A 27722-nucleotide genomic window follows, 5' to 3' on the forward strand; every position below is an offset into this window, starting at 1 on the left:
ATGCCAACGGGTAAAAGTTCATCTTCGATCAAGTTTATGGAAAAGAGGAAAGGCATAAAAAAGCCGGACGCCTCCGAGAACTCATTCCTGGTTTGCTGCTCACAGAACATTGACATCCCTCGACCATTTCCAATGAGACTTTGGGATAACGGCTTAGCATGATTTGGTTTTCTGTGCAAGTCCAGAACGAATAGAGAGGCAAGGCTGAGGATTGATCAGTGATGGAAATTCCAGGTCTTCGGCTTCTGACGCTTCTTCTGCTCTTTCAAGGAATTTGCACGGTTCGAGGTAAAAGTCGATTGCCCATTTGAAGACTGCCGTGTATTAAAATGAGAACAAAAATGATCAAACGTAATCATAAAGGGTTATATTTAAGTGCTGGGCCTCCAGAACAGAATAGGTGCCTCAAATCTCTGAAAAAGGGGGTAGGGGGAATTAAACGTTTTAACTAAAATACTCATTTGTTTATAACCCCTCTGAATTTTTTTTTTATTATTAAGACATTTGATTCTGTCACATTCCTTCAAAAGAAAGTGGTTTTTGAAAACAATTAATCTCATCTCATCTCTCATCTCCAACTTTATTTTTAAAGTACCTCTACTCAAAACCACCAAAGCTAAAAGAAATTGCTCTGACACAAAAGTCAAACGTTTGAGGGAGGGCTGGCTGACTCCAGAATACGTTCATCAGGGTCATCCGGCCAAAATGTGGTGCGCACTTTGTTGCAATTTCACCAGGTTTGCAGATATTTTGTTACCTGTCAGGCAAGTCCTCGTGAAAGATGAACGTTTTGTCTACACTTGGATGTTTTTCGCCTGAGGGCGGTTCCAAGCTCATCCGGATCACAGATCCAAAGTACACTTATTACATTTACGATTTGAACTCCCCAAATCACATGTTTTGAGCTGGAACCCGTAATAAACCGCCATTGTAAAACACAGTTTGAACATTAACACCAAAATACTTGTAAAAAAAAAAAGATATGTATCTCACATCCAGTCTAAGGGAAAATTGTACCTAAATGAATGTAAAAAAAATTAAGCTGTTTGTGATCAACTGGTTTGATCATATTCCATGTTTTAGATGTATTTTTGTGATTTTTTTGACTTTTGTTGTTGTTTTTTTAAATTTCATTCAGTGATTTCTGAACCGCTAGAGTTGTTATAAATCACAAGCTTTGTGTGTTCTTCCGCAGGGAGCTGTGAAAGCGGGGAATTTCAGTGCACCAGTGGGCAGTGCATAGACATCGCCTGGAAGTGCGATGGAACCAAAGACTGCACGGACGATTCCGATGAGCTCAATTGCCGTGAGTGTTCTGCATGGGGGGCGTTTTATTCGGAGCGGAGTTGCATGGAACAATCTCATTACTTTTTCCTCCCCCCTTTGTTTTGTTTGCGTGAACAGCCCCTCCAACATGCAGCTCACAGCAGTTTAAATGTGTTACGAACGGTGAATGCATCCCACTGGAATTTGTCTGTGATGGGGAGAAGGACTGCACGGATGGTTCGGATGAAGAAAGGGAGTGTGGTATGGAGCGTCTAGGACCCCACTATTTTATCCTTTTTTTTTCAAACTAGAATTCCAGTTTGATTCCTCTGTATTTGTAATGAAACAGGCGGTCGAACCTGCAGCCCGGACCAGTTCACCTGCCAAGAGGGCCAGTGCATTCCCGCCAAATACAAATGTGACCATGTGAAGGACTGCGTCGACAATTCTGATGAAAACAATTGCAGTAAGATAAATGTTGAATGAATCAATTTTATTTGTGTGTATTTTTCCAAGCCCTTCTTTTGTTACAGTAAGAATATTGGAATGTATTTAGTGATTAATTGAATGTAACATGATGTATATTCTTCCCGTTTCTAAAGAGGTCTGTTGTTTGGAAAAGAGAATTTTAATCTCAATGTTTTTTTATTTTTTTTTATTTGGGGAAATAAAAGAAATGATCAAATGTATTCGCGCGTTTTTTTCTTCAGACTACCCACAGTGCACCGAGAAGACATGTGCCAATGGTGCTTGTTACAACAACTCTCAGCATTGCAACGGACTCCAAGACTGCAGAGATGGTTCCGACGAATATAACTGCAGTGAGTGAGAACTTTTTCGTGATCACAAAAAGACCACCGAGGAAATTACAGACCTCCGCCACGGTCAAATGAATCGATTTTCCTTCCTCCTAGCTTAGCGGCTAGTGCCGAAAAGTAACGGTGGTGGAAAGTTTGCCTGTAGGTGGTGGTATAATCTTTTCAAAATGGTACAAATTTGATACAGTAGCGTACGAGAGAGCTCTCAAAATTGTCACACCGAAGAAGACATCAACAATACAGAACCCGGAATGTTTCAAGTTCAAATGGGAACGATTTAGGAATGATCACATTGGGAACGAATGGTGAATTTTGGGGGTGAGAAATGTTGATGTGGGAAAACCAGGAGTATTTGGAATGAGAAATCTCATAACCCCCCTGGCGTGAATTTCAGCCTTCACACAATTATTTGTCATTCTTCATTCTGTCTGAACGTCTGCTTTGCAGCCGTTAATCACTGCTCCATCCATGAATATCAATGTCCCAATGGCATCTGCATCCCAAATTTCTTCTTGTGCGACCACTGGAATGATTGCGGGGACAACAGCGATGAGCAAGGCTGCGGTAAGGTCAAATGAAGTCGCCCGGGTTCAAATGTTCAGGTTGCTCAAGCGCTGCGGACTTCAAGCTGCATTCATGCCATTGCTGCCTCTTTTCTTTTGCAGTGTATCAGAGCTGTCGCGGCGACGAGTTCACCTGTACAAGTGGCCGTTGTATTCCTCAGTACTGGGTGTGTGACAAGTTCAATGACTGTGGGGATAGCAGTGATGAAAAAGGATGTGGTAAGGACCCTCCTGGCCTTGGATGTCCGATTTTTTTTCCCTCCGGCCTCCATATCAATCAAATCTGCCAAAGCCCCTCGGAATCACTTGTTTCTCGATCCAATCAGATTTCAAACTCATCCTCAAAATTAATTTCCGCATCCTGCATCTTACAGAGTAAAAATAAGAATGTCAAACATCTTTTCAGTTTTAGTTCTCTGCTCTCTGCTTTATATTGATATTGTAACGACCCTGCTCGAAAAATTGTCGCTTGCAGACAGCAACTCACGCGATTGTTACCCCGGCGAGTGGGGCTGCCCGGGCTCCACTGCTTGCATCCCGCTGGGGAAGGTTTGTGATGAGAAAGCGGACTGTCCCGGGGGAACAGATGAGACCAACTCCACCACCGGGAAGACCTGTGGTAAGATCTGAAGGTTTCATACACTTAACAGAACAAAGTTTGCCAGTCGACGGGAGCGCATCCCCAACTTTCATAGGGCGCTAAAAGTGACGGTCCAAGCGTTATCGGCATTGGAGGATAGTGCCCCACAAGCATTTCTAAGACGGTAGTTGCTGAGCTTTTGATATGATAATGGCTCTCAACTTTATTGCCGCCCTTACAAACGCTTGGTTGAACGTTAACCAACTTGATAATTGCCCTCGGAGGCAGCACATGATGGCCGTAATTTAGCTTGCAAAAAATTATAATGTCGCCTCTGCAGATGATTAGAGGCCTTTAACAGGATGCGTCGGTAAACGGAGACTTTTATTGGCATCTCCCGCAGGCTTAGGGCACTGCTCAACCTTGAGCTGCGAGTATCTATGCCACGTGTCGCCAGAAGGAGGTGCTTGTTACTGCCCGGATGGCTTTGTTGTCGGCAATGACAGTCGCTCCTGCGTAGGTAAGATGAGGTGATCGAGAAAACCGCATAGCGACGGCTGCTGCTAACATGCGCAGTTGGAGAAATGGCATCGAATTGGACTGCTATGTGCGCAGACTACAACGACTGTCAAATCTGGGGGATCTGTGACCAGCTATGTGAAGACCGGCCCGGGACGCACCGCTGCAGCTGTGCCAGTGGATACTTCCTGGAGCGGGGTCACATCTGCAAGGCCAATTTGTCAGGTACTAACTGCCGCACATCTTAAAGTCTACATTCAAAAGTTTTCGATCCCTCAAACTTATTCTGTGCCTCAAGTACTGGTGGCTGGTATCGGCAGCCTATTACCAAAAAACAAACAAAAAAAGCTACGATTTAGTTTGACTGCGAAAACTGCAATATAGTGAAGGTTTACTGTCGTCGGTTTTTCGCACGATAAAGAATATGTGCCTGCGTCAAACTTTTGTGTCCAGGTGGAATGCCACACCTCATTTTCACCGACGGAGGAGATGTGATGATGGCCGACGTACACGGCCGCAACGTTCGAACTTTGATACCCGCTCAGGGTAAAAATACGGTCGTCGGCGTGGCATTCCACCGACATAGCGAGACCGTCTTCTGGAGCGACACATACAACAACAAGGTGAGCCCTCTTCTGTGACTTTTAAATGCAGCTGTGAGCACAGGGTCACCCCCATCGCCTGTTTTTTGGACCAGGTGTATTCTGCCAACTATAACGGCGGAGACATTAAGGAGGTTCTGACGGCGGCAGTTCACAACGTGCAGAACCTGGCCGTGGACTGGATCAACTTCAAGCTGTACGTGTTAGACGCCGCGGTGGAGCGCATCGACATGTGCGAGTTCGACGGAGGCAATCGGGTCACGCTGGTTGCCGAGAACCTGCTGAGTCCTCACGGCCTCGTCCTGGACCCCACGGTGGGGTGGGTCGAAATTGCAATTCTTGTTGTCGAGTTGTTGAGTTTGATTTGAAGCAACTTTTCATTTCACGGGCCAAAAATTAAATTCATTGGTATTGAATTGACGTCTGCGTTTGCAGTTACATGTTCTTCACCGACATGGGCGACAGCAATGAGCAGGTGAAGCTCGAGCGGGCCTTCATGGACGGCAGTAACCGCGTGGAGCTGGTGAAGAGCAGGCTGGGCACGCCCACCGCAATTAGCATCGATCTCGTCACAAAAAGGGTCTACTGGTCTGACAGTCACTTCGACACTGTAGAAACCGTCACCTATTACGGTTTGGACCGGTAAGCGTCATACCGGGATCGTTTCTGCTTGCCATTCACTGTGTTTAAGGGCCGTTTGTTGCTGCTCCCTTTCAGGAAAATAGTGCTCAATGGTGGAACCCAGGCTCCACATCCTTTTGGGATGGCCGTCTTTGAGAACCACGTCTTCTTCACGGACTGGACTAAGATGGGGGTGGTGCGAGCCAACCGCTTCAACGGCAGCAGCCCGGCGCTCCTCTATCGTACCGCCAAGGGACCTGGCCATATTGTTGTCTCACACCCGGTGCTGCAGCCCATCGGTAAGCGCCGTCCCAGAACCTTCAACATTCCGCAACTGGACTAAATGAGCCATCTCCTCAAACAGTGATGAACCCCTGCGGGCGTCACAACGGCGGCTGTCAGCACATTTGCGTCCTGAGCCATCGCACCGACAATGACGGTCTGGGCTACCGCTGTAAGTGCCGCCATGGTTACGACCTGCAGGCGGACCTTCGGACCTGCTTCAGTGAGTTTACGAAATGGCAAACACACATGATGGTTAGTTAGTTATTTTGACCTGCTTTTACGCTTGTGAAACAACAAAGTGAAAAGTATAGCCCAGCTGTGGCTCCATTGTCGCTTATTGGCACAATTTGCTGAGAGAACGACAAGGCAGGGGCAGGGGGTGTCGGCAAACCGATCTCAATCTCCGGAAAAGCGCCGACAAGCCTGGCACGGGCACGCGTTTGCTCACAACCGCCTTGCACTTGTTGAACAGAGGTAGAGAACTATTTGCTGCTGGCCACCTCCAGGGCCGTGCGAGGGATCCCGCTCAGCATTTCCCTCCAGGAGGACGTCACACTTCCCCTCTCGGGGCTCGGCTCCTCTTTTTCCGGCTCCGCTGTGGAGTTTGATGGCAACGAGGAGGCGATTTTCTACAACGACAGGTTCCGGGACATTATTTATAAGTCCAACCTCAATGGGACCGGTAAGCAAATGTGAATGATACTACGCTCATAGTTTTACTCAAACCTGTCGTGATTTTTGCGCGTACTCTGAACGAAATTCTGTTCTTATCCTTTTAGTTCAGCAGATTTTGACAGGCTACAGGGCCTCATCCGTCGACGCCATGGCCTATGACTGGACCTCCAAAGTTTTATTCTGGACCTCAAGCTCTTACAGGACAGTGACTGCCTTCAGAATCACCGACAAGTCCCGGCGAGACATCGTTAGTGGATTGAAGAGCCCAAAAGGAATTGCGGTGCATCCCGGTGCCGGGTGAGTCGTCATTTGGAGCCAATAACAGCAGATATTCCTGGAAGTCGTGTCATGAAACGAGGTGGTGAGGGACCCCGAAAAGCAGGGTGGATTTAACAAAATGTGTTCATAAAACTAAATCCAAAACAACAAGAAACCCATGAAAGTCAACACAAACAAGGACCCGACCGTGAGTGGTCGGGCAGGGAGTCCGTTTAACAGAAAACTACTCATGACATCATGACCAACAGATGTGCAGCTGTAGGAGGAGCCCCAGAGTGCCACCTCTTGGTCACAAACAGATCCACCATGACAGTCCCCCTCCCTCAAGAGAATGATCGCAAAAGTCCCCAAAACTCACCCAAGGGCTTGACGTGGACGTGCGTCGCTGGAAACGGGGACGGGTGGCAGCTGGAGATGCGCGCCGCCGAGAAAGGGTGCAACTGGGACCAGCTCTTTGGTCCTGCAGGGTCCATCTTTTGGTTGGGTCATTCTCATGTCTTGAAACGAGGTGGTGGAGGAGCCCAAAAAGCAGGCAGGGGGACCTAACGAAACCTATTCACAAAACACTCAGAAAACAAAATCCAAAACAAACAGAATCCAAAGTCACAAACAAAAACCCATGACAGGAAACACAAACGAGGACCCGACCGTGAGTGGTTGCGCAGGGAGTCCTTCAAACAGAAAACTACTCATGACATCATGAGCAACAGGTGTGCCGCCGTCGGGAGAGCCCCACAGTGCCACCTGTTGCTGACAAACAGATCCACCATGACAAATCGTACTGTGCTGTCTCAGTTTGAATTAACATTTCGGAGTTGGAATTGGAATTTCCAACAATGAATTTGCAGCATGAAAAAAAGTCAACATCTAATTTCAGATTCAAACTCCAATGGATCCAAAATGCTCAACATTCGGGGAGTGCAAATCCACTCTTTCTGAATGGATCAAACATAAATAAAGCCCATCATATTTACGCTCCATTGGTCATGTGAGACTTACATTTGAAGGCTCGTCGCCAGCCGGCCGATTACTCTGGGTTTATCCTGGTCTTATTTTTATATATATATTTTTCTTTAATATCACAAAACCAATCAAAAACGGTTGGCATTAAGTGAGTTCAACAGACGTGTGCCGGCTTTTTATTTAGATGGACTGTTCTTCCGTAACATCCACATTCACCCAAAAATGTCCTCCCGTGCAGCTACTTGTTTTGGTCTGACTGGTTTCGTCCGGCGGTCATCATGAGGGGCTTCCCGGATGGCAGCAACGCGGTACCATTGGTCAACACCACGCTTGGATGGCCGTACGGACTTGCCCTTGACTATGCGTAAGCGTACACTGCAAGCTTAATATGCATCTCCTGTTTAAGAAGCATCGGTTCATTGTACCATTTTTTTACTTTTCTTGTGTGTGTGTGTGTGTGTGTGTGTGTGTGTGTGTGTGTGTGCGCGCGTCTTCAACAGCCAAAACCGCTTATACTGGGTAGACGCCCTCTTGGATCAAATTGGTCACATCGACGTTCAGGGAAACAACAGACAGACCTTCGCCAATATTGGGCAGATCACAAATCCTTACTCTTTGACGGTTTATTCAGGTCTGTCCGTTTTATTTGTCTACATGACTGACAAAACATGACCATGTTGTTCTTCAGAGTCTGAAAGAATACAAAGTAAAGCATTTCTTTTTTTGTGTGTGTGTGTGCCCGCCAGACTACCTGTATGTGTCTGATACCAGAACCAGAGCGATATTTGAGATCAGGAAAAGGGATGGAGGAGGAAGCTTTATGATCAGACAAGGAATCAATGGCATTCTGAACATCAAGGCCTACACAGCCGACCTCCATAGCAGTGCGTTGGCGCAGTCTTGGCGAAAACGTCCGAGCAAGATGACGAGGACAAAACAGGGAAGTGACTTTGCGCTTCACTTGTCTCCTTGTAGGTATCACCAGTCGTTGCAATTCGGTGCCAAACGGGCGCTGCAGCCACTTCTGCTTCCCGACTCCGTCCTTCAGCCGCGTGTGCGGATGTCCGTACGGCATGAAGCTGCAGGTCAACCAGCAGGACTGCGTCAAGGACGACAGCGTGCCCCCGCCGGACAACAACTGCGGGGACTACTCTTTTGAGTGCGACGAGGGTCGATGTCGGCCCAACTCCGACCGCTGCGACGGCTATTTGGACTGCGTGGATAAGTCCGACGAGGCCAATTGCACCAATATCGGTGAGTAGGTGTCGATACCATCAACATTTCAGCGCCTGACACCGGGACGTACAAATACGGTGTCTTCGTATATTGTGTTGTACAGTAATACTGCGTTTTTAGTCACGGTCTCGTTCAGTCATGTTTTGGCAATGTCGTTTGATGTCTGGCGAACCTTAGCTGTTGAAGTTAAGCCATTGCTTGCCATCATCCAGGGGCGACTTGCTCACCCATTGCCTTCACCTGCGACAACAAGCACTGCATCCTGCCCGTGTGGCGCTGCGACGGCACGGATGACTGCGGCGACGGCTCCGATGAAGCCGACTGTCCCACCGACGTCCCCGCCACCTGTTCCGCCCACTCCTTCACCTGCGACAACAAGAGATGCATCTCTGCGGCGTGGGTGTGCGACGGCGACAACGACTGCAGAGACGGCTCGGATGAACAAAACTGCAGTAAGTGTAACTGTCAGTTTCCGACAGTTTTTAGCTAGTCCAGGTACCAAGGCGTAAGCGGAGGCTCGGCGGGGATGGAGCCTTTTCCGTCGCCGCTCCCTTTCTTTGGAATGATCTCCCGCTGGTTTCCACTGTCTTTGTTATGAAGTTATTGTTTTATTGTTTGTTGCTGTGTGAAATGTGTTTGTCCCAGGTACAGCACTTTGCATCCAGCAGTGGTTGGTTTGAAGTGCTCCACTATATTACACAGCTCTCCCATTCGATTTTCAAACATCCGACCTCGTTGCTCTGACGTCAATCCGCTTGTCCTGCTTCTCAGATTCCACCATCACCACCTGCGGTCCTTCCTACTTCCTGTGTCCCGACCACCGCTGCATATACGACAGCTACGTATGTGACGGAGACCAGGACTGCTTGGATGGCTCGGACGAGGAAAATTGCGGTAGCAATGACGTCACTCCCGCTCCGCGTCGTTTCAGTTGTGCGGCGATCACACTTTGAAGACACTTTTTTTTTTTTCTTCCGACAAAGAATTCTCATGCCCTTCCTATCAGTTCGCCTGTGCCACCGGCGACCAGTGTATCAGCAGCAGTTATCACTGCGACGGAGTGTTTGACTGCAGGGACCATTCCGATGAGTATGGCTGTCGTAAGTCTTGCAACATTGACGGACTTGCCGTCGTTCGCCATCGAGCCAGGAAGATTTGCCAGCGCAGTGAAGAATTGAGTTTCGTAATGTCTGTGCCCAAAGCCACTCCAGGCCCGGGCTTGTGCCACGACAACGAGTTCCAGTGCCAAACCGACGGATTCTGCGTACCGGAGCAGTGGGAATGTGACGGCCATCCCGACTGCGAGGACGGATCCGATGAGCACATCTCCTGCCCGCCCGTCACCTGCTTATCCGGCTACTTCCAGTGCACAAACAAGATATGCGTCCCAAATGCCTGGTTGTGCGACGGCGAAAATGACTGCCGGGACAATAGCGACGAGCGGAACTGTCCCACGCCGCCGTTCCAGTGTCCCAGCGGCCAGTGGATGTGTCCCACGGACCAGGTGTGCATTCAGCAAGATCAAGTGTGCGACGGCCACGGGGACTGCCCCAATGGAGCCGATGAGTCGCCTCTCTGCAGTGAGTTTTGCTTTGCTGCCGTTTGAAATGCATCATCTCTCTGGCCATCCATTTTCTATGTGGAAAAAAAAAAATTAACAGACAGACAGAGCTGGAAATGATTATTCATCGCTTGTGTGTCATTTGCCAAAGACGAAGAGGACTGTTTACTGAACAACGGCGGCTGCAGCGACATCTGCATTCAAGGACCGTTCGGGGCCGAGTGCAAATGTCTGCCGGGTTTCCAGCTGCTGAACGACTCCAAGACCTGCAACGACATCAACGAGTGTCTCATCCCGGGCTTTTGCAGCCAGCAGTGCTACAACGAGAAAGGAAGCTTCCGCTGTTACTGCTCCTTCGGTTACCTGCTGGAACCAGACGGGCGCACTTGCAAAGCTATAGGTGGGCAAACACGTCATCCGGGGAGGAGGTCACGTATGCGCGAGTCTTAAGTCGGTGTCTTCGAGTGATATCAAGCATGCGCCATACCAAGGTTGTCATAGGTTTGGAGTGTTTATCAAGCGTAAGATTAAAAACAAGCTCACGGGAAAGTAAACTACAGTGGGCTCAAGCTCACGTGAAACCTTTCACAAGAGTCAGCGGGCCAAGATGAAGGGATGGGAGCTTACCCATGATGCTCTATTGTTTGTTTGTCTTCCTCTTTTAGACCCTCTCGCAGCCGTGCTTCTGATAGCCAAGCGTAGCCAAGTCATCGCCTACAGGATCAACGCAGAGCCGCCCACCGTCAGTCCAGTGGTTAGCGGATCAAGCATTGTGACCGTAGACTTTGACCGCGTGACTTCCAGGGTGTACTGGGCGGACGCCTCGCAGAAGAAGATCTGGAGCGCCTACCAGAATGGAACCGATAGACAGGAAGTACGTTTTCCCTTTGATGTGGTGTATTCGCTCGGCAGAGTACCTTCATGCGTTCTGCCATCCTGACAGGGAAAAAGAGAAGACGTGTTTTTCGATGAGCGCCGGGAATCCTTCAATGGATTATGATACTGTCGAATTCGGATCTGTCAAAGTTTGTTTGCCTTTGTTGTTGCAGATTTTCTCCAGTGGTCTGATAGTGCCGGAGAGCATCGCGGTGGACTGGGTGGGCAGAAACCTCTACTGGACCGACTCGGTCATGGAGAACATTGAGGTGTCCACTCTGGACGGTCGCTTCCGGAAAGTGCTGCTCAGCAAAAACGTGACCAGCCCCCGCGGCCTGGTTTTAGACCCTCGCAACCAGTAAGGAAGCATTAGGTTGGCTTCTTGCTTGAGTCATCGGTTCAACTTTTTCTGGTCACCCCGCACAGTACCAACCTGATGTTCTGGTCGGATTGGGGTCAGAATCCGAGGATCGAGCGGGCCGACATGGATGGAGCAATGAGACGGGCCATTGTCAGTACGAAGATTTACTGGCCCAATGGCTTGGCGCTGGACTACACCACGCGCAGGGTCTACTTCGCCGACGCTTACCTGAAATACATCGACTACTGTGACTATGACGGAAAGAACCGCTATCAAGTTATGGCGAGCGACATGGTACGTTGAATTCTAATCAAATTATAGCCAGGTCAGAATCGGGATGCCGTTAGCAACCAAGTCCTTGGGCTCCAGGTTCTCCAGCACCCGCACGGCATGACCATCTTTGAGGACAACGTCTTCTGGTCGGAGCGCTTCAGCAGCAAAGTGATGAGCACCAACAAGTTCCACGGCGGCAATGTCACCACACTGATGAACAGCGTCTATCAGCCCATGGGCCTCGTTCTGGACCATCCCATTAAACAGCCTGCAGGTGACCTATTTTCTGATAGGCACTGACCGATCGTTCCCATTAGTATCCGGTCCGAGTTGGTGCGAAGGTCAAACGGTGGTTTTGTGTGCAGGTCTCAATCCATGCAAAGACAAGATGTGCAGTCAACTGTGCCTGCTGTCGGGCTTCAGGCCAAAATATTACACCTGCCACTGCCAGTCCGGATGGACGTTGGATAATGATAAACGTACCTGCATCAAAGGTGGGAGGTTCTTTTCCGTCGAGCTTGTTGCAGCATACACTGTAAAAAAAAGAAATCGGCAGTTTGACGTCGTCAAAAATAACATCTGGATTCAGATATATTTCGCAAGTCGATGTATAGTCTACGAAATCAAATTGAGCAAATTTAACAAAAGAAAAATAATTATATACTGTATATATTTTTTTTTCTTCCCCCACCGAGGCACAAGTAAGCTCCGCTTTGGTTTGAAACGAATCCACGTGTTGACTCAATTTCAGATGAAACCCCCTTCTTGATGGTGGCAAGAGAGTCGGTGCTTTTCGGGATTCCTCTGGACCCGGCCGACCCCTCCAACAATGCCATGGCGCCTGTGCCGGGCATCAGACAGGGGCGGGACATTGACTTTGATGACCGGGAGCAGTTCGTCTACTGGGTGGAGTCATCGGTGAGCGGACGTGCCGACCTTGTCCGCTAGCCCGGGCTTGTTTGCCGGACCTCTTGGCACAGTAACCGAAAATCTTTGGTGAGAGTCCTCTTTCCTTGACCTCGGCCAGGGTTCCATGTGGCGAGTGCACTTCAACGGCACCAAAAGGTCTCGGTTTGCGCCGGGTGCTCTCATGGGGGTGCCGTCCGGCCTGGCTTTTGACTGGATCAGCCGAAACATGTATTACAACAGCCCCGTGAATCAATCCATTGAGGTACAAATAGCCAGGAAGTGGTCGAAAGGTACACAGCATATGCAGAGCGAGTGAATTCTAAATCAAAACCCTTCCTTCAGGTCATCCGCGTCGATGGACAACAGCTCTATCGGAACACTCTCATCACGGCGACAGGGAAACCCGAAGGCGTGGGAACGCCTGTCGGGATAGCCTTAGATCCAGCAAGAGGGTAAAGCGTGGACTGTATCATCTAATAGGATGGAGCGAGGATGGGACCAAAGACGTTGGGTTCTATTTCCCCTCCCCAGGAAGTTGTTCTGGGCGGACCGAGGGTCAAACAACGGGGTTCCCCCAAAGGTGGGCAGCGCCGACATGGACGGAGGCAACCTCAGAAACCTCTACACGGGCAACCTGGCAAACATCGGCTCCATCGCTGCCGATATTTCCACCAGGAAGCTTTACTGGGGGGTGAAAGGCTCAGGAGTGGTACGTCCGTATACGAGAACAACTTCTGGAGCCTGCGCGGTGGCGCTCACGTGCCTCTTATTGGTTTAGATCGAGAGCGGCACCATGGACGGGGCCAGCCGGGTGACGGTGGTCAGCGGCCTGTCTCACCCGTGGGGCTTGAGCATCTACCAGAGCCATCTGTATTACACGGACATTGACTACGAGGTCGTCGAGAGGGTCGACAAAGAGACGGGCGCCAATATGGTGGTGATGAGGAGCGGCTTGTCCCACCTGCGTGCCGTCAAAGTGCACGCCAGAGACAGTACGCGGATTTATATCGACCGCGGTTCAAATGTGCCCCCTCCCGACGTCTCTCTGCCTCTTTGTTCCATCTAGACTCGGCGGGGACGGCAAACGCGTGCAGCGCCAATAACGGGGACTGCCCTCACCTCTGTCTGCCCAAACCCAACAACCAAAGGAGGTGCGCCTGCACCACAGGCTTCTACCCGTCGCCGGACGGCTCTCGTTGCCAAGAGGTCGACTCCTTCGCTGTGGTCTCCACGCCCAAGTTCATCCGCGGCTTCCACGTGAACAGCTCGGATCATTCGGAGGCCATGGCTCCCATCGGTGGATGTGGGTTGACGTCGTCCGTGGCCCCACAGAGTTTCCTCTGGCCGCCTTGGTGAATTTGGGCTCTTTGCAGCTTTTTACAGCACCAGGGAGAGCTTGGGCCTCCACATCGAATCTGGCTACATCTACTGGGTTGAAAACGGCACCTCCACCTCCTACAAGGGCATCTACAGGAGCAAAACCGACGGATCAAACTACCAGAGGGTGGTCTTCAGTGGCATTGGAAGAGGAGGCATCCAGGGTCTCGCCGTGGACTGGGTTGCTAGTATGAAACTCACTCTATCCCTCGATCATGAACGCAGTTTTTGCGCTCTTTCCGTGACGCTGAGATTCGGCACCAATAGGCTAAATCGGAACCTCGAACCGCTAGTCTGCGTCAGAGCTCCGGGGGGGGTTTACTGTGATGGCATCGTCATTCCTGTTTTTTTCAAACCCCATCTTTCTTGCTCTCCTCAGACAACTTGTACTTCACCAACGCCTTTGACAGTGAGACCTTCCTGGAAGTGCAGGCCATTAACACGTCGTACCGACTGATTCTCCTCAAGTCCGTCCACGACAGGCCCCGCGACCTGGCGGTCAACCCCAAGCAGCGCTACCTCTTCTGGACCGACGGCGGGCAGACGCCCAAAATCGAGCGGGCGCTGCTGGACGGCACCAACCGCACCGTGCTGGCTTCGGAGAGTCTGCTGTCGCCGCGCGGCCTCACTGTCGATTACACCAACGACTTCCTCTACTGGACGGACGATGTCCTGGACATGATCTCTCGTATGGCTGCCGACGGCTCACAGAGGCAGTTGATCCGCTATGGCAGTCGCCTTCCGTCTCCCACGGGGGTCGCTATACTCGGAAACGTCATGCTGTGGGTGGATGGAAAACTTGGCAAGCTCTTGCAAGCTAGCAAAGAGCCGGGCAACCTGAACCAATCCGAGGTGATATAAAGCACTCGAATGTTCTGCGCGTAATTCACGACTTGATTGTTCTGACCACGAAAGAAGCAAAAAAGACGTCATTCTAGTCCTCGCGGTCTTTTGCGGCTGTTTAATCAGTTGTTGGAATTTTATCGTATCCAATATCGCAATCTGAAATTGGCCTCAAAGAGCCCATACGGGTCGGGCCCGAGTCTTAAGTGCTACTTCTGGAATCCAACCGCGGCGCATTCTTGTCACCAGGTAATCCGAGACAACCTCGATGGGGCGTCAGATGTCGCCATCTTTGACCCTCACGTGCAGCCTTTAGCGGCCCACCAAGTGGGCTTCAACCCGTGCCACGAAGACAACGGGCGCTGCCAGCAACTCTGCTTCGCCATCCCGGAGCAGGACCGCCCCAAATGCGCCTGTGCCCACGGCTCGCTCCTCACCAACGGAGTGACCTGCGGGTACGGGCAAGATGACTTCCTGGTTTACACTACAGACTACACGCTGACCAGTATGAGGCTGGACCCCCAAGACCACAGCAGTCCTTTCCCCGCCTTCAACCTGGGCAGCAACCTGATGGGCTTGGATTTCGACCACAAGGAGAAGCGGATTTTTTTCACCCAGTTCAGCGGCTACGGCAGGAGCAAAATTGGTTACGTCACCACCACCTCGCCCTCGACTGCGCCCACCATCATCGCGGCAAGTGAGTTGACCGTTGGCACCGACCCGAGTTGAATGGGCTTGACGCGAGACAAACACGAACTCGAAATCTAACTTGAGACACGAACTCAAGTTTGAAAGCCTATTGTGAAGCTCAGTTTGAACCCCAAACCCTCGGTTATCACCCTACATTGAACCACTCATCCTGGTTTAAAACACGATTTCCGAACCTAAATTCTTATTTAAAACCCGACCGTAAAAGCCTCTGTAAATCGTAACTTGAGTTTGAATCCCTACTTTGAAAGCCGCTCCTTAAGTTTGAAACCCCAATGCTATTTGAAAACCCTACTTTGAAAGCCAAAGCCTCGTTTCGACATCGAAATGGTCTTTCAACTGAATTTGCTGTCAGATTTGGACGACCCCGAAGGCTTGGCGTTCGACTGGGTCAACAAACGTCTCTACTTCACCGACTACTACCGCCAGAACGTGCAGTCGCTCGGCTTGGACGGGAGCAACCGCACCATCATCGCCCACGCAAACCGTCCTCGGGGCATCGTCGTCGACCCCTGCTACGGGTAAATGTCTCCCTTCCACCTTTTGAAACTTTGGACGACGGCCACGTCAGAAATGAGGACGCTCTGTGGCCCGCGCAGGTACTTGTACTGGACCGACTGGGCCGGGCCTGCCAAGATTGAAAGAGCCACGCTGGGCGGGAACTTCCGGAGGGCCATCATCAACAGCAGCTTGTCAACCCCCAATGGCTTGGCCATCGACTTTGAGGAGAGGCTGCTGTACTGGGCTGACGCCTCACAGTACGTTCGCCGCAATCTTCAGGCCCGCACCGGCCAGCGGCTTTTTTTTCTTTCCTTCTTCTCTCCTCAACGTCTCGTCTTCGGTCTCTCGTCCTCCATCAGAGACAAAATCGAGCGGTCCACCCTGACGGGCGCAAACAGACAAGTGATCATGCTGGGCATCCAGTACCCCTTTGCCTTGACCGTCTTCAAGCAGGACATCTTCTGGACCGACTGGACGGAGCGGGCCGTCTTCAGGGCGGGGAAAGACGACGGCTCTGGCGTGGTGGCGCTGAGCCAGGACCTTCAGTACCGGCCAAACGACATTCACGTCTTTTCCGGGTCCAAGCAGGAGAGCTGCTCCAGCTCCTGCCTGCAGTTCAACGGAGGCTGCAGTCACGTGTGTGTGCCCGGTAAGCAGCAACCAGTTCTTCGTGGGGTTTGACCAGCCTTTGAATCCATAAACGCAAGTTGCTCCTCCAGGCCCGGCGGGACCAGAGTGCCAGTGTCCCCACGAGGGCAAGTGGTACCTGGCCAACAACGGCAAGGACTGCATCCAAGACGACGGGAAGCGCTGCCAGCCCGAGCAGTTCACTTGTCTCGACGGCACTTGCATCAGGGCCAGCTGGAAGTGTGACGGCTTCAACGACTGCAGCGATCACACGGACGAGCTGGAGCGAGTCTGTGGTGAGGGATGACGGCTTTCATCCTTGTCCTTTACAGAGACAAAGAGAGAGAGAGACAATAAAAGACAATTCAATCTATACCTTGATGGATGCAGTGCGATATGATTCACGGTCGATTTGCCGCACGTAAAACAAAAAAAGAAAACCAACAAAAAAAAAATACAATATTCCAAATGAAATTGATACCGCTCGTAACCGTTTCCAAGGCCGTTTGGAGTAATGCGTTGCTGTGTGTACGCGCGCAGCCTTCCACACCTGCTCGGGCAGTCAGTTCACCTGCGACAACGGCCGCTGCGTCCCGCTCAGCTACGCCTGCGACTACACGGACGACTGCGGCGACAACAGCGACGAGCGGGGCTGCCCCTTCCCCACCTGCAACCCGGACTCGGAGTTCACCTGCAACAACGGCCGCTGCATCAGCGCCTCTTTCGTCTGCGACGGCTACAACGACTGCCGCGACAACGCCACCTCGGATGAAATCAACTGCCGTGAGTCAATTCGTTCCCATGCGGTGACGCCCCGAGATCACAGCAGGGGATCACCCCGCCCCCCTCGATATTGGGATTCAATATGTGCTTATTTTTTAAACACTGGATGACAGTAAACAAAAAATATGAGTCTACCAACTGACCGAAATAGATTTTTTTTTTTTATTGCGTTCCGCTACTCGATTTGAATTGGATTAATGGTTAGGCCCTGCCTTTCTGCCTTTGACTCTCTCCAGCTGACAGGCAGTGTCCCTCGGGCAAGGTCAAATGCGACAACACCAACATCTGCATCTACCCCGACAACCTGTGTGACGGCTACAACAACTGCGGCGACAACAGCGATGAGAATCCTCTCTTCTGCGGTAAGCCGATTCATCCGTCGGGCCTCGTTTCGGACAGTTTGTTGGCGGGCTCTCAAGCTGGATTTGCGTCGCAACAGCGGGCCGCACGTGCCCCCCCGACAAGTTCCAGTGCGACAGTGGGAAGTGCATCCCTGAATCGTGGGTGTGCGATTTCTACAAGGATTGCGTCGATGGAACCGATGAACCTCTTACCTGCGGTAGGCTCATTTCATCTTTCCGGCCCGAAATCTTCTGTTGACTGCATCTCGCATCTTGTTCCTCTCCAGAGCATCACGTGCAAACTTGCGACGTCAGCGAGTTCACTTGTACCAACGGAAACTGCATCCCTCAGTACTTTGTGTGCGACGGCAACAACGACTGCTGGGACAACAGCGACGAGGCTCCCGAGCTGCAATGCGGTCAGACGTTTAGCCCTTCGAGATGCAACAAGCAGAAACCGGTTTTCTTGTTGTCATCTATATAATGCCGCGTGACATTTCGAAAAAAAAAAAAAAGGAAAGATTCCTCACCTTCGTGCCATTGATGGAGTTGTGTCTCCCACAGGCCAGCGCACGTGCAGCTCCAACCAGTTCACCTGCCCGACGTGGCTGCCGGGTCACCCGCGCTGCGTGTCCTTAAACTACGTGTGTGACGGGGACAAAGACTGCCTGGACGCGGCGGATGAGCTCCAGAACTGCCCAAATCGGACCTGCCACATGAATGAGTTTGCCTGCTCCAACGGCCTTTGCATTTACCTTCCTTATCAGTGAGTAGAACACGAGAACAGCTGCCAAAGACTCTCGGTTCCGTCCGGCGAGGCGGATGTCGCCCGTGACGCTGCTCCTCCCCCTCAGCTGCGACCGGGTGAACGACTGCGGCGACGGCAGCGACGAGCTGGGCTGTACTTACGACACGTGCAGCAGCTCCCAGTTCACCTGCGCCAACGGGGCCTGCATCCCCGCCTCTTACACCTGCGACGGAGAGAGCGACTGCTTGGACGGTTCGGATGAAGCGGCCAGCCTTTGCGTGACGCCGCAACCCACGTGCGCGCCTCAGCAGTACATGTGCAAGTCGGGCGCCTGCATCGACGTGAAGAACGTGTGCAACGGGGTGAAGGACTGCCAGGACAACAGCGACGAAAAAGGCTGCGGTGAGAAAACGCCACTCCTCGTTTTGGCCAGCACTGGAGTCTCCTGGCTCAGCACTCGCACACAAAAATCTCTTAATGGATTGATGTCACAGTTCGAAACGCTGCTCTTGACTTTATTTAGGAATCAACGAGTGCCTGAGCCCTTCGGTCCACCAGTGCGCCCAGCTGTGCACGGACACGCCGACCGGTTACTTCTGCTCCTGCAACCCCGGCTACGCGCTGATGGCCGACGGCAAAGCCTGCGAGGACCTCAACGAGTGTCTCAGCACGCCGTCCGTCTGCAGCCAGATCTGCGACAACACGGCCGGCTCCTACCACTGCAAATGCGCGCCGGGATACCTGCGGGAGCCCGACGGGCGCACCTGTCGCCAAAACAGCGGCCTCAACCCCTACCTGCTGTACACCAATCGCTACTACATCCGCAACTTGACCACGGACGGATCCCAGCTGAGCATCGTGCTGCAGGGGCTCTCCAACGTGGTGGCGTTGGATTTCGACTATTCGGAGAGACGGCTGTATTGGGTCGATGCCGGAGTGGGAAAGATTGAGAGGATGCGTTTCGACGGGCGCGGCAGGGAGGTGCTGGTAGACAGCGGCGTCCTCGGAGCGGAGGGCCTGGCGCTCGACTGGGTGGGCAGGTGAGTAAATGCTCAGGTCAGAAACGGAATAACTCAAAGTAAATCTGGGAGGGACAAAAAACATTTTTGCGGACAAACTAAAAACAAGAGTGCTTGACTGAAATCGTCTAATAATACCGTTTGTATCCATTCAGTTTTGGTAAACACAGTTAGCATAAACGGAGGTTTTTGCCAGCCGTGTTTTAAAATGTGGACAGAACGCACGGTATTGTTGCGCCGCGAGAGGTCACAAAATCATGTCTTTGTTCCTCCATCCGTGCCGTGCAGGAAGTTGTACTGGGCGGACGGTTCCGATGGCTCCGTTCATGTGATGGAGCTGGACGGGCGCTACATGAAGAAGCTGATCGCCGGCCACTTCACGGACGGAAACAACACCTACGTCGTCAGCCGGCCGAGAGCTGTGGCGGTCAACCCCAAATACGGGTACAAATATCTGGCTCGAATCCGCGACCGGAGAAGCTGGACTTGAGAGTGTCGCCCCCCCCCCCCCCCCCCCCCCAGGTGGTTGTACTGGACCGACTGGGCCGACACGCCGTACATCGGCAGAGCGGGCATGGACGGAAGCAACGTCAGCGCCATTGTAACCGCCAAGCTGGAGTGGCCCAACGCTCTGACCATCGACTACACCACCAACAGGATTTTCTTTGCCGACGCCCACCTTAACTTCCTCGAGTAAGTTTCTCTCTGGCGCGCATCCGAGGCGGCGCGCTCCCTTCTCTAATCGACCCGCTTGCAGCTTTGCGGACATGGACGGCCAGAACCGACACCGGGCCATGGCCGGTACCCTGCCCCACGTCTTCGCGCTGTCCCTCTTTGAGGACACGCTCTACTGGACCGACTGGAACACGCACTCGGTGGAAAAGGCTCACAAGTACAGCGGCGAAGGGCGCACGGCGATGGGCAACAACACGCACCGACCGTACGAGCTTCGTGTGGTGCACCCCTACAGGCAACCGCAAAGTAGGATGCGGCGGCGGCGGCGGCCGGGCTTCAGCGTCTGAGCGAATGTGGCCTACCTGGACTGCAGCGGAGAATTTGGTCCTTTTTCGCAGGTGAAAACCCGTGCTCGTCCCACAGCCTGACCTGCAGCCATCTGTGTCTGATCGCCCCCGGCGGGCAGAGGGCCACCTGCGAGTGTCCGGATCACTTCATTGGAATTGCCGTGGGCTTCAGGATCCAATGCGTCGCCGACTGCTCCAGCACCCAGTTCCGCTGCGGGGACAACGAGAGGTCAGTTTCAGCGTCCGTCGCGGCTTTCGAATATGAACGCGGCGCGGCCTTTGACCGTCTTTTCACGGCAGATGCGTTCCGATATGGTGGAAGTGCGACGGCCAGTCAGACTGCGGGGACGGCTCGGATGAACCCCAAACTTGCCCGCCTCGTTACTGCCCCGTCGGCCGCTTCCAGTGTCACGACGGAAACTGCACGTATCCCGGCTTCCTGTGCGACGCTCACCCGGACTGCCCCGACGGTTCCGACGAGGACGCCGCTCTCTGTAGTGCGTCCGGGGAAATCCACTTTTTTTTTTTTTTTTTTTGGGTGCCAATCTGAATTTGGGGATCGGAAGGCAAACACCGTTTTGTGGCTTTAGGTGACCATCGATGCGAGGAGAACCAGTTTCAGTGCAAGAACAAGATGTGCATCCCCATGTCGTGGCACTGCGACGGCTCCAGGGACTGCTCCGACGGCAGCGACGAGGATGCCCAGACTTGCAGCCAGCGCACCTGCCAACCGGGACAGTTCCAGTGCGCCAACGGGAACTGTGTGCCGTCCAGCTACGTGTGCGACGTGCAGGACGACTGCGGCGACGGATCCGATGAACCTTACGACACCTGCAGTGAGTGAGGCGAATAAAGCAAATACAAAGTCAGTGGTATCGCCGCACCAAAATGCGCCGCCGAATCAAATCCCTTCGTCCCTGCCAGTGGGCCCGGATTACAAGTGCGATGAAACCGAGTTCTCCTGCAAAACAAACTACCGCTGCATTCCTCAGTGGGCCCGATGCGACGGCACCAACGACTGCATCGACGACAGCGACGAGCAAGGCTGCGGTCAGTACCGCAACTCCGGAGCGCGTACAAAAATCCTGCTTGAACTGCTTAGCTGCTATTTGTTGTTTTGTTTTGTTTTTTTGTCTGCCCAACAGAGGAGGTGACATGCGACCCCCTGGGCGACTTCCGCTGCGACAACCATCGCTGCGTTCCCGTCCGCTGGAAGTGTGACGGCAGCGACGACTGCGGCGACGGCTCGGACGAGAGGAACTGCCGTAGGTGACAAAGTGGCCGCGGCTTTGCGTTTTGACGCCGCGACGCCGCCGACTGCTCTTTCCAGAGCCGAGGCCCTGCTCCGAGAGCGAGTTCCGATGCGACAACCAGCAGTGTGTCCCGGGGAAGTGGGTGTGCGACCATGACAACGACTGCGGCGACAACTCGGACGAACGAGACTGCGGTGAGCGTCGTCTCGTCGAAGCCTCGCGCCGCACGCAACACGGAGAGAAGCTCAGAGAGCCGCCGACGCCGCATCGTAACGCCGGCGTCCCAATACTTTTGCTCATACCGCCTATTCTCTCGTCCAGAGTTGCACACGTGTCATCCGGGCACGTTCCAGTGCGACTCGGGTCACTGCGTCCCCGCCGTGCTGCAGTGCGACGGTCGCCCGGACTGTCGGGATCTATCGGATGAGACCGGCTGTCGTGAGTCAACGCGGCAAAGTCATTTCGCGCCTCGGAATTTCCGGCCGCCGCGTCCGTCGCTCAACGCTTTGAATGATGTCATTTGCCTCTCCTAGCCACCCGTTACCCAGGAGGCCGATGGTGCCCTCAGGCCCAATTTGAGTGCGCCAACCATCTGTGTGTGAACACGGCCTGGGTTTGCGACGGCGCCGACGACTGCGGGGACGGATCCGACGAGCGGCTCGCTTTATGCCGTGAGATTGGCCGTCGATGGGCTAGCAGAGGGTATGAGCGGAGCGGGACAACTCGGGGCGTGTGCCTTATTTTCAACAGTCAACATCACTTGCGAGATGCCGTCTCGATTTCGCTGCGCCAACGGCTACTGCGTCTACTCCGGCCTGCTGTGCAACCAGAAGGACGACTGCGGCGACGGCAGTGACGAGAAGGAGGAACTTTGTATGACTCGAACGCGCACGCGTCGCTACGATTCACAAGTCTGCATTTATCTTTCGGTTTGCGGGTGTTGAAAAAGCGAGTGAGATCCAATGCAAGCGCTTGACCAAAACGATCGTCAGGATCATTTAAATCCGAGTCGTTATGCTCATAGCAACTAACAAAATAACTCAGAAACGACCTTTTCCTTCACGAAATGAGATCATGGAAATGCTTGAAAGAAAAAGTTGAATATGATATAGGAGTTGAATATCACACACAGCAGTTCAACATACACACGTACAGATGGAAATGAAGAGACTAGATGCAGATGCATTGCAATTTTCTTTTGAAACTGCTTCCATAACCAGGTATGGGGGAGGGGATTAATCAATAAAGCTAAAGCTCATGTATCTCTTTTACAAAGATTAATCTAAGCACCACTAATATGTCCAGATTTTGCCCAGTGAGGCCAGCGAAACGGCTGAAGCGCAAAAGCGACGTGCAAGAGAGAAGGAAATGATATGGAATTGTTGTGCAATCAGCTTAAGCAGCAATCAGAACAAATGATTTGCGGTCGGCGGGGCGGGGATTAAATAGCTCGTGGCGGACAATGGATTTGGAGCAAATGAACCCAAGCGCGAGAGGTTACTGCCTCTGAGGATGGCGCTCAAACCGCGCTGCCATTTTTGCAGGCCGCCCGCCCACCTTGGCCCCGTGCACGCTCGAGCAGTTTAAATGCACCAACGGCCACTGCGTGCCGCTGCCTTACGTCTGCGACCACAACGACAACTGCGGCGACCGCACTGACGAATTGGGCTGCAGTAAGTGAAGGAGCGCTCCCGAAAACAAAAAATTGCCGCCCTCGCTTCTTGGAACGTTGCACCCAAAATGTCTCCTTTGGACGTAGATTTTGGCCACGACCGCAACTGTCAGGAGAAACGGTGCCAGCAGCTCTGCACCAACTTGAACGGCACGGGATTCATCTGCTCCTGCGGCCCCGGCTACACCGTGGACCCGGACAACACTTACACTTGCTTGGGTACGCAGGCGCACACCCCAACAAAAACCGCGTTGTTATTACTTACAAAATTGGGCTCGCCGCCGCAGACGTCGACGAGTGCGAGGTTTTCGGCACCTGCCCTCAGCTGTGCAAGAACACCAAGGGCGGCTACGACTGCGACTGCGCCCCCGGCTACCGGAAAGTCGGCAACGGCGACCTGTGCGAGGCCCAGGGTGAGAGCGAGCGCCGCCGCCAATTCTTGGGAGCAAACGCCGCAGGCTTCTCCTTTTCTTCCTCCGCCAGGCGCCGCTCCCGTGCTGCTTCTACCGGAGAGCGTTCGCATCCGGAGGTTCAACCTGCAGACGGAAGGCTACCACGACTTTGTGGAGGAGGCCGAGCGCATCCTGGCGCTGGACTATGACTGGGACCACAACAAGACCGGATTCAGTGAGTTGAGAGGGAAGGAGGAGGAGGCAAAGGTTTTTGGCAAGTCCCCATTGCGCACGCGTTCCCTCAGGCATGGTGTACTTCACCGTGGCCAGCAAGGACTCGGCGCCGGGCGCCATTAAGAGAGCTTACATCCCGTCGCTGGATGACGGAAGCAACAACGTCGGCGCCGCCGTCGACCTCGGTATCAAGTACATCACCAGACCGGATGGCATTGCCGTGGACTGGGTGGGCAGGTGAGCTCCCGTCTGACAAGCGCTCACGGAGGGTCATTCGGGGCCACGCACGGGGCGGGGAGCCAGCTCGGGGATTTGCTTTGTCTCGTAGGAATCTGTACTGGGCCGACTCCAAGCTGAAGAGGTTGGAGGTGGCCATGTTGGATGGGCGCTACAGGAAGCATCTCGTCAAGACCGACGTGGGCCACCCGTCTGCCGTCGCGGTCAACCCGCGACTGGGGTAAGGTCGGACAGAGGCGGTCGAAAGTGCCCGAGTCAAAGCCCGTCCACTCATGGCGTTGACGGCAGTTCAGGACGGGTTGGAAAATTCCGCTTCCAATTCCCTCTTACTTGAACCGGACCAAAAAGCGTTGTCGGTGGTGACTTCCCACCCAAGGGTAAGATGCGCACCAAGGAGAGACTGGATGTGCTTGTGCAGGATCCTGTACTGGTCCGACCGCGGGGAAGCGGCCAAGATTGAATGTTGCTGGCTGGACGGTCAGGAGAGGAAGGTCTTGGTGGGCCAAAACATGGGTTGGCCCACCGGCCTGTCCATCGATTTCACCAATAACGACAGAGTCTACTGGTCCGACTCCAAGGAGAACCGCATCGAGTCGGTCCTGCCGTCGGGAGAGGACCGCCGAACCGCCGTCTTCATCGGTGAGAACGGAAAATCCGAGGAACCTTCCTGGATTTCTTTTTTTTTCCCAACTGAGCATGAATTCGCACTCCGTCCTCCAGATGCGAGAAACCCATTCAGCGTGAGCGTATTCGAGGACCACGTTTACTGGAACACGCAGGAGAAAGGCGAAGTGTTCCGGCAAAACAAGTTTGGCAGCGGGCCCAAGACCAAGCTGCTGACCGTGGGACCCTGGCTAACCCAAGTCACCGTTTACCAAGAGCAGCGATACAACTCCATCGCCGGTGCGTGACACAAACACAAGTTGGCACGAGCCTTCGCGCTCAACATTGCTCGTCTCCGCAGTGACGAATCCCTGCAAGGGAACGTGCAGCCACCTGTGCTTACTCCGTCCGGGAGGCTACTCGTGCGCCTGTCCCGAGGGCACCAAATTCGTCCCGGGGAGCGACACGCACTGCGATGCCGGTATGTCGGGTGATGACGCCGACTTGTCGTTGGCCGTCTGCCACCAAGTCAGCACCTTTGCTCTTTGGCAGGCTTTGAGCCTCCACCCACCATGCCGCCACCGTGCCAGTGTCAGAATGGCGGCACTTGCTACTTTGACGACAACAAGGCACTCTGCAAGTCAGTGGCGGAACGTTTGGATTGGCAAAAACGCCGTCCCAGCGGATGCCTCCGTTGTAACGCCGTCACCGTATTTGTCGCGTCAGGTGTCCCCCGGACTGGAAGGGCGAATACTGCCAGACCAACATCTACGACGTGGTGGCATCGTCGAGTACGTTGACGCAAATACAAACTCGGCGTGGTATTGCTGACGCTCCTTTATTTGTACTCACCCGCCACACGTGTCCTCCTCGTTGCAGTCGGCATCGCCATCGGAGTGACGGTCATCGTCTTGGTCCTGCTCGTTGCGCTGGTTTACGCCGCCAGGAGGAAGTCCAACATCTTCCATCTTCCGCAGAGACTCCGGGACAGCCTTCCTTCAATGCCTTCAATGCCTTCCATGCCTTCCATGCCTTCAATGCCTTCCATGCCTTCCATGCCTTCCATGCCCAGCTTGCCTTTCTTGAGGTGAGATGACGTGACAGTGCTTCCCAAATATTAGTCTTCGTAATCCCCCCCACCCCCCAAATGTATGGCATGCTTATTTCTCTTACTGTAAAAAGATTGATACGAATGCCAAACCATTTCTCTGACTTTTTTTGGCATTCAGAAAAAGTCCACCTCCAAATGCATCAAACTTCGGAGACCCCGAACCAAGGCACACTTCCGAGGCGGTGAGTCCAAACGTGGAAACAATCAGAAGGCCATTTCACTGCAAATGACTTTTTGTCCCGTTTTGTGTTTTTCCTTCCGTCAGGTCCCATGTATGTCCCTGGAGGAGACGGAGCAGAAGAGTTTTGACAACCCGACCTATGCGAACGGACCGCAGCCCGGCGCTCGGAGCGCGCCCACCGCCGCGGCCGCTCCCACTCCCACAAACCAGGTCAATAGATAAAAGATAGATGCATAGCCTGTACTCTAAGCTAGTAAGATCACTCAACGTGCACTTGCGATAAAAAATAGCGGGTAGCGGTTTCAAACCTCACAACGCTCATGTTTTTCTCTCCTGTGTGCAGAAGAACATCACAAATCCATTCTACATGGAGGAGGTCAAGGTCGAGGATGAGCGCAGCAGAATGAGCGAGACCAAGCCCGCGACTTCCAACAAGGTGCTCACTTGAACGCGCACACTCTCCAACGTAAATCGGCGGGGTCGCGACACCCCGTCGGGAACGTTTGTTTCTCGGCGCGATTTTCCACGTGAGATTGAGTCCTTCGCCCACGCCGATGTTGCAGGAGGCCTTTGAAAACCCGGCGTACAGCTCGGAGAGCGAAGACACCGACGTCCCTTCGCCGCCCGCCGCTTCGAGCGCACAGGTAACCGTGGAAACGCCCGTTGAAGCTTTTCTGCGAGCCGTCACTAACCGGGAATATAAAGCCTCCGGGGTTGGGGATTTTTAAATTGGATTTTGATTTCTTGACAGAGGTTTGAGCCCCTTGAGAATGAGGGGTTTGTGTCTTTCAAAAACCCAATGTACACGGTGAGTGTGGGTTCATTTTAATTTGATTTGAGAGCGGTTTTGCTCGTTTTTACTCAGTTTTGTTTTAAAATGGCTTGTCTTTATTAAGTTTTGATTAGCTTCGTATTTGTTTATTTTTAATGTAGCCAGTATTTGTTGAGTGCGAGGGTAAAATCACTTTGACAAATGTTCTATGTAGTTTCCGTTATTTCAGTTCAAGTTATTTTGTTTGTTCTGGTTAACTGTACTAACAGTGCTCTTTGCTATTATTTGTCTAATTGCAGGAAAAAGGCCGTTCGTTAACTGATGATTCTGAGATCTAATGTGACATCGACAGAAGAAATGAGGCCAACATTTCTCAATTGACATTGAGGACGCTGAAATTATTTTGTACTTTTTTTCCAGCTCTCCCGGACATGGCATATTTAAACACCTGCGTCAAATCAGCACAGTTGTAAAATAAGTCATGCTTTTGGTTGGATCCAAGTCTCGCTGTATGTTTTTTTTTTGAATGAATGATATTATTTTGTAACCCCATGTACATTCAGATTCTTGTTCAATTTAACCCTTGTAATTGTTTTAAACTATTAAAAAGCGGGGGTGGTTGAGCTTCATTTGAATCGACAACATTTGATGGCCTTGCATCGTTAGCAGTCCTCACCATTGTGATTGGCATACACACGCACGCACACGCCGTTCAAGTCAGTCTTGAACGGCCAGGCAGGAGGCCGAGAGGAAGAACAAAGAGGAGGTTTATGGATGGAGTGAACGAGGACACGAAGGTAGCTGGTGTGAGAGAAGAGGATCCACAAAACGGGGTTAGATGAGGCAACCGAAAGGAAAAGAAGAAGAAGATACGGGTTTGGAAGTGAAAGTAACTAGTTGATTTTACGCTA

At 52.5% G+C, this 27722-nt stretch overlaps 1 protein-coding gene across 1 annotated transcript; it reads left to right on the top strand.

Annotated features, from left to right (window-relative positions):
* lrp2b (low density lipoprotein receptor-related protein 2b) lies at positions 1–27440 on the top strand. The gene is made up of 81 exons (XM_086099241.1): positions 1–10; positions 1196–1306; positions 1405–1527; positions 1616–1732; positions 1977–2087; positions 2532–2648; positions 2750–2866; positions 3123–3266; positions 3631–3747; positions 3843–3971; positions 4200–4369; positions 4444–4667; positions 4784–4990; positions 5066–5268; positions 5334–5474; positions 5727–5936; positions 6034–6226; positions 7410–7535; positions 7672–7802; positions 7918–8055; positions 8147–8425; positions 8620–8859; positions 9179–9301; positions 9391–9507; positions 9610–9987; positions 10120–10368; positions 10634–10842; positions 11018–11202; positions 11271–11499; positions 11575–11752; positions 11844–11972; positions 12230–12396; positions 12506–12649; positions 12730–12839; positions 12919–13096; positions 13166–13379; positions 13454–13690; positions 13761–13952; positions 14144–14616; positions 14857–15304; positions 15671–15836; positions 15915–16073; positions 16176–16465; positions 16536–16739; positions 16984–17226; positions 17463–17588; positions 17666–17785; positions 17855–17986; positions 18132–18333; positions 18422–18717; positions 18839–19355; positions 19623–19778; positions 19857–20027; positions 20092–20315; positions 20408–20585; positions 20657–20853; positions 20947–21192; positions 21281–21406; positions 21502–21621; positions 21687–21803; positions 21931–22047; positions 22143–22280; positions 22360–22482; positions 23154–23282; positions 23369–23500; positions 23569–23694; positions 23765–23908; positions 23979–24144; positions 24236–24364; positions 24563–24783; positions 24865–25047; positions 25109–25228; positions 25300–25387; positions 25474–25538; positions 25627–25834; positions 25977–26040; positions 26124–26249; positions 26383–26475; positions 26603–26683; positions 26791–26847; positions 27111–27440. The coding sequence occupies exons 1-81, from the start codon at positions 1–3 to the stop codon at positions 27147–27149; spliced, it is 13857 nt and encodes a 4618-aa protein (XP_085955367.1). The 3' UTR covers positions 27150–27440.
* Positions 27441–27722: the final 282 nt, after the last annotated feature.

The sequence above is a fragment of the Hippocampus guttulatus genome, chromosome 19 (assembly GCF_054856545.1).
Source record: "Hippocampus guttulatus isolate MCC_2025c chromosome 19, RoL_Hgut_1.0, whole genome shotgun sequence".
Taxonomy (NCBI): domain Eukaryota; kingdom Metazoa; phylum Chordata; class Actinopteri; order Syngnathiformes; family Syngnathidae; genus Hippocampus; species Hippocampus guttulatus.

Bases quoted from the DNA above. Each gene is read 5' to 3' on its own strand.
- lrp2b (XM_086099241.1), top strand. The intron at 9,302-9,390 runs GTAGCAATGACG...CTTCCGACAAAG, and splicing joins CTCGGACGAGGAAAATTGCG to AATTCTCATGCCCTTCCTAT. The intron at 18,334-18,421 runs GTGAGTAGAACA...CCTCCCCCTCAG, and splicing joins TGCATTTACCTTCCTTATCA to CTGCGACCGGGTGAACGACT.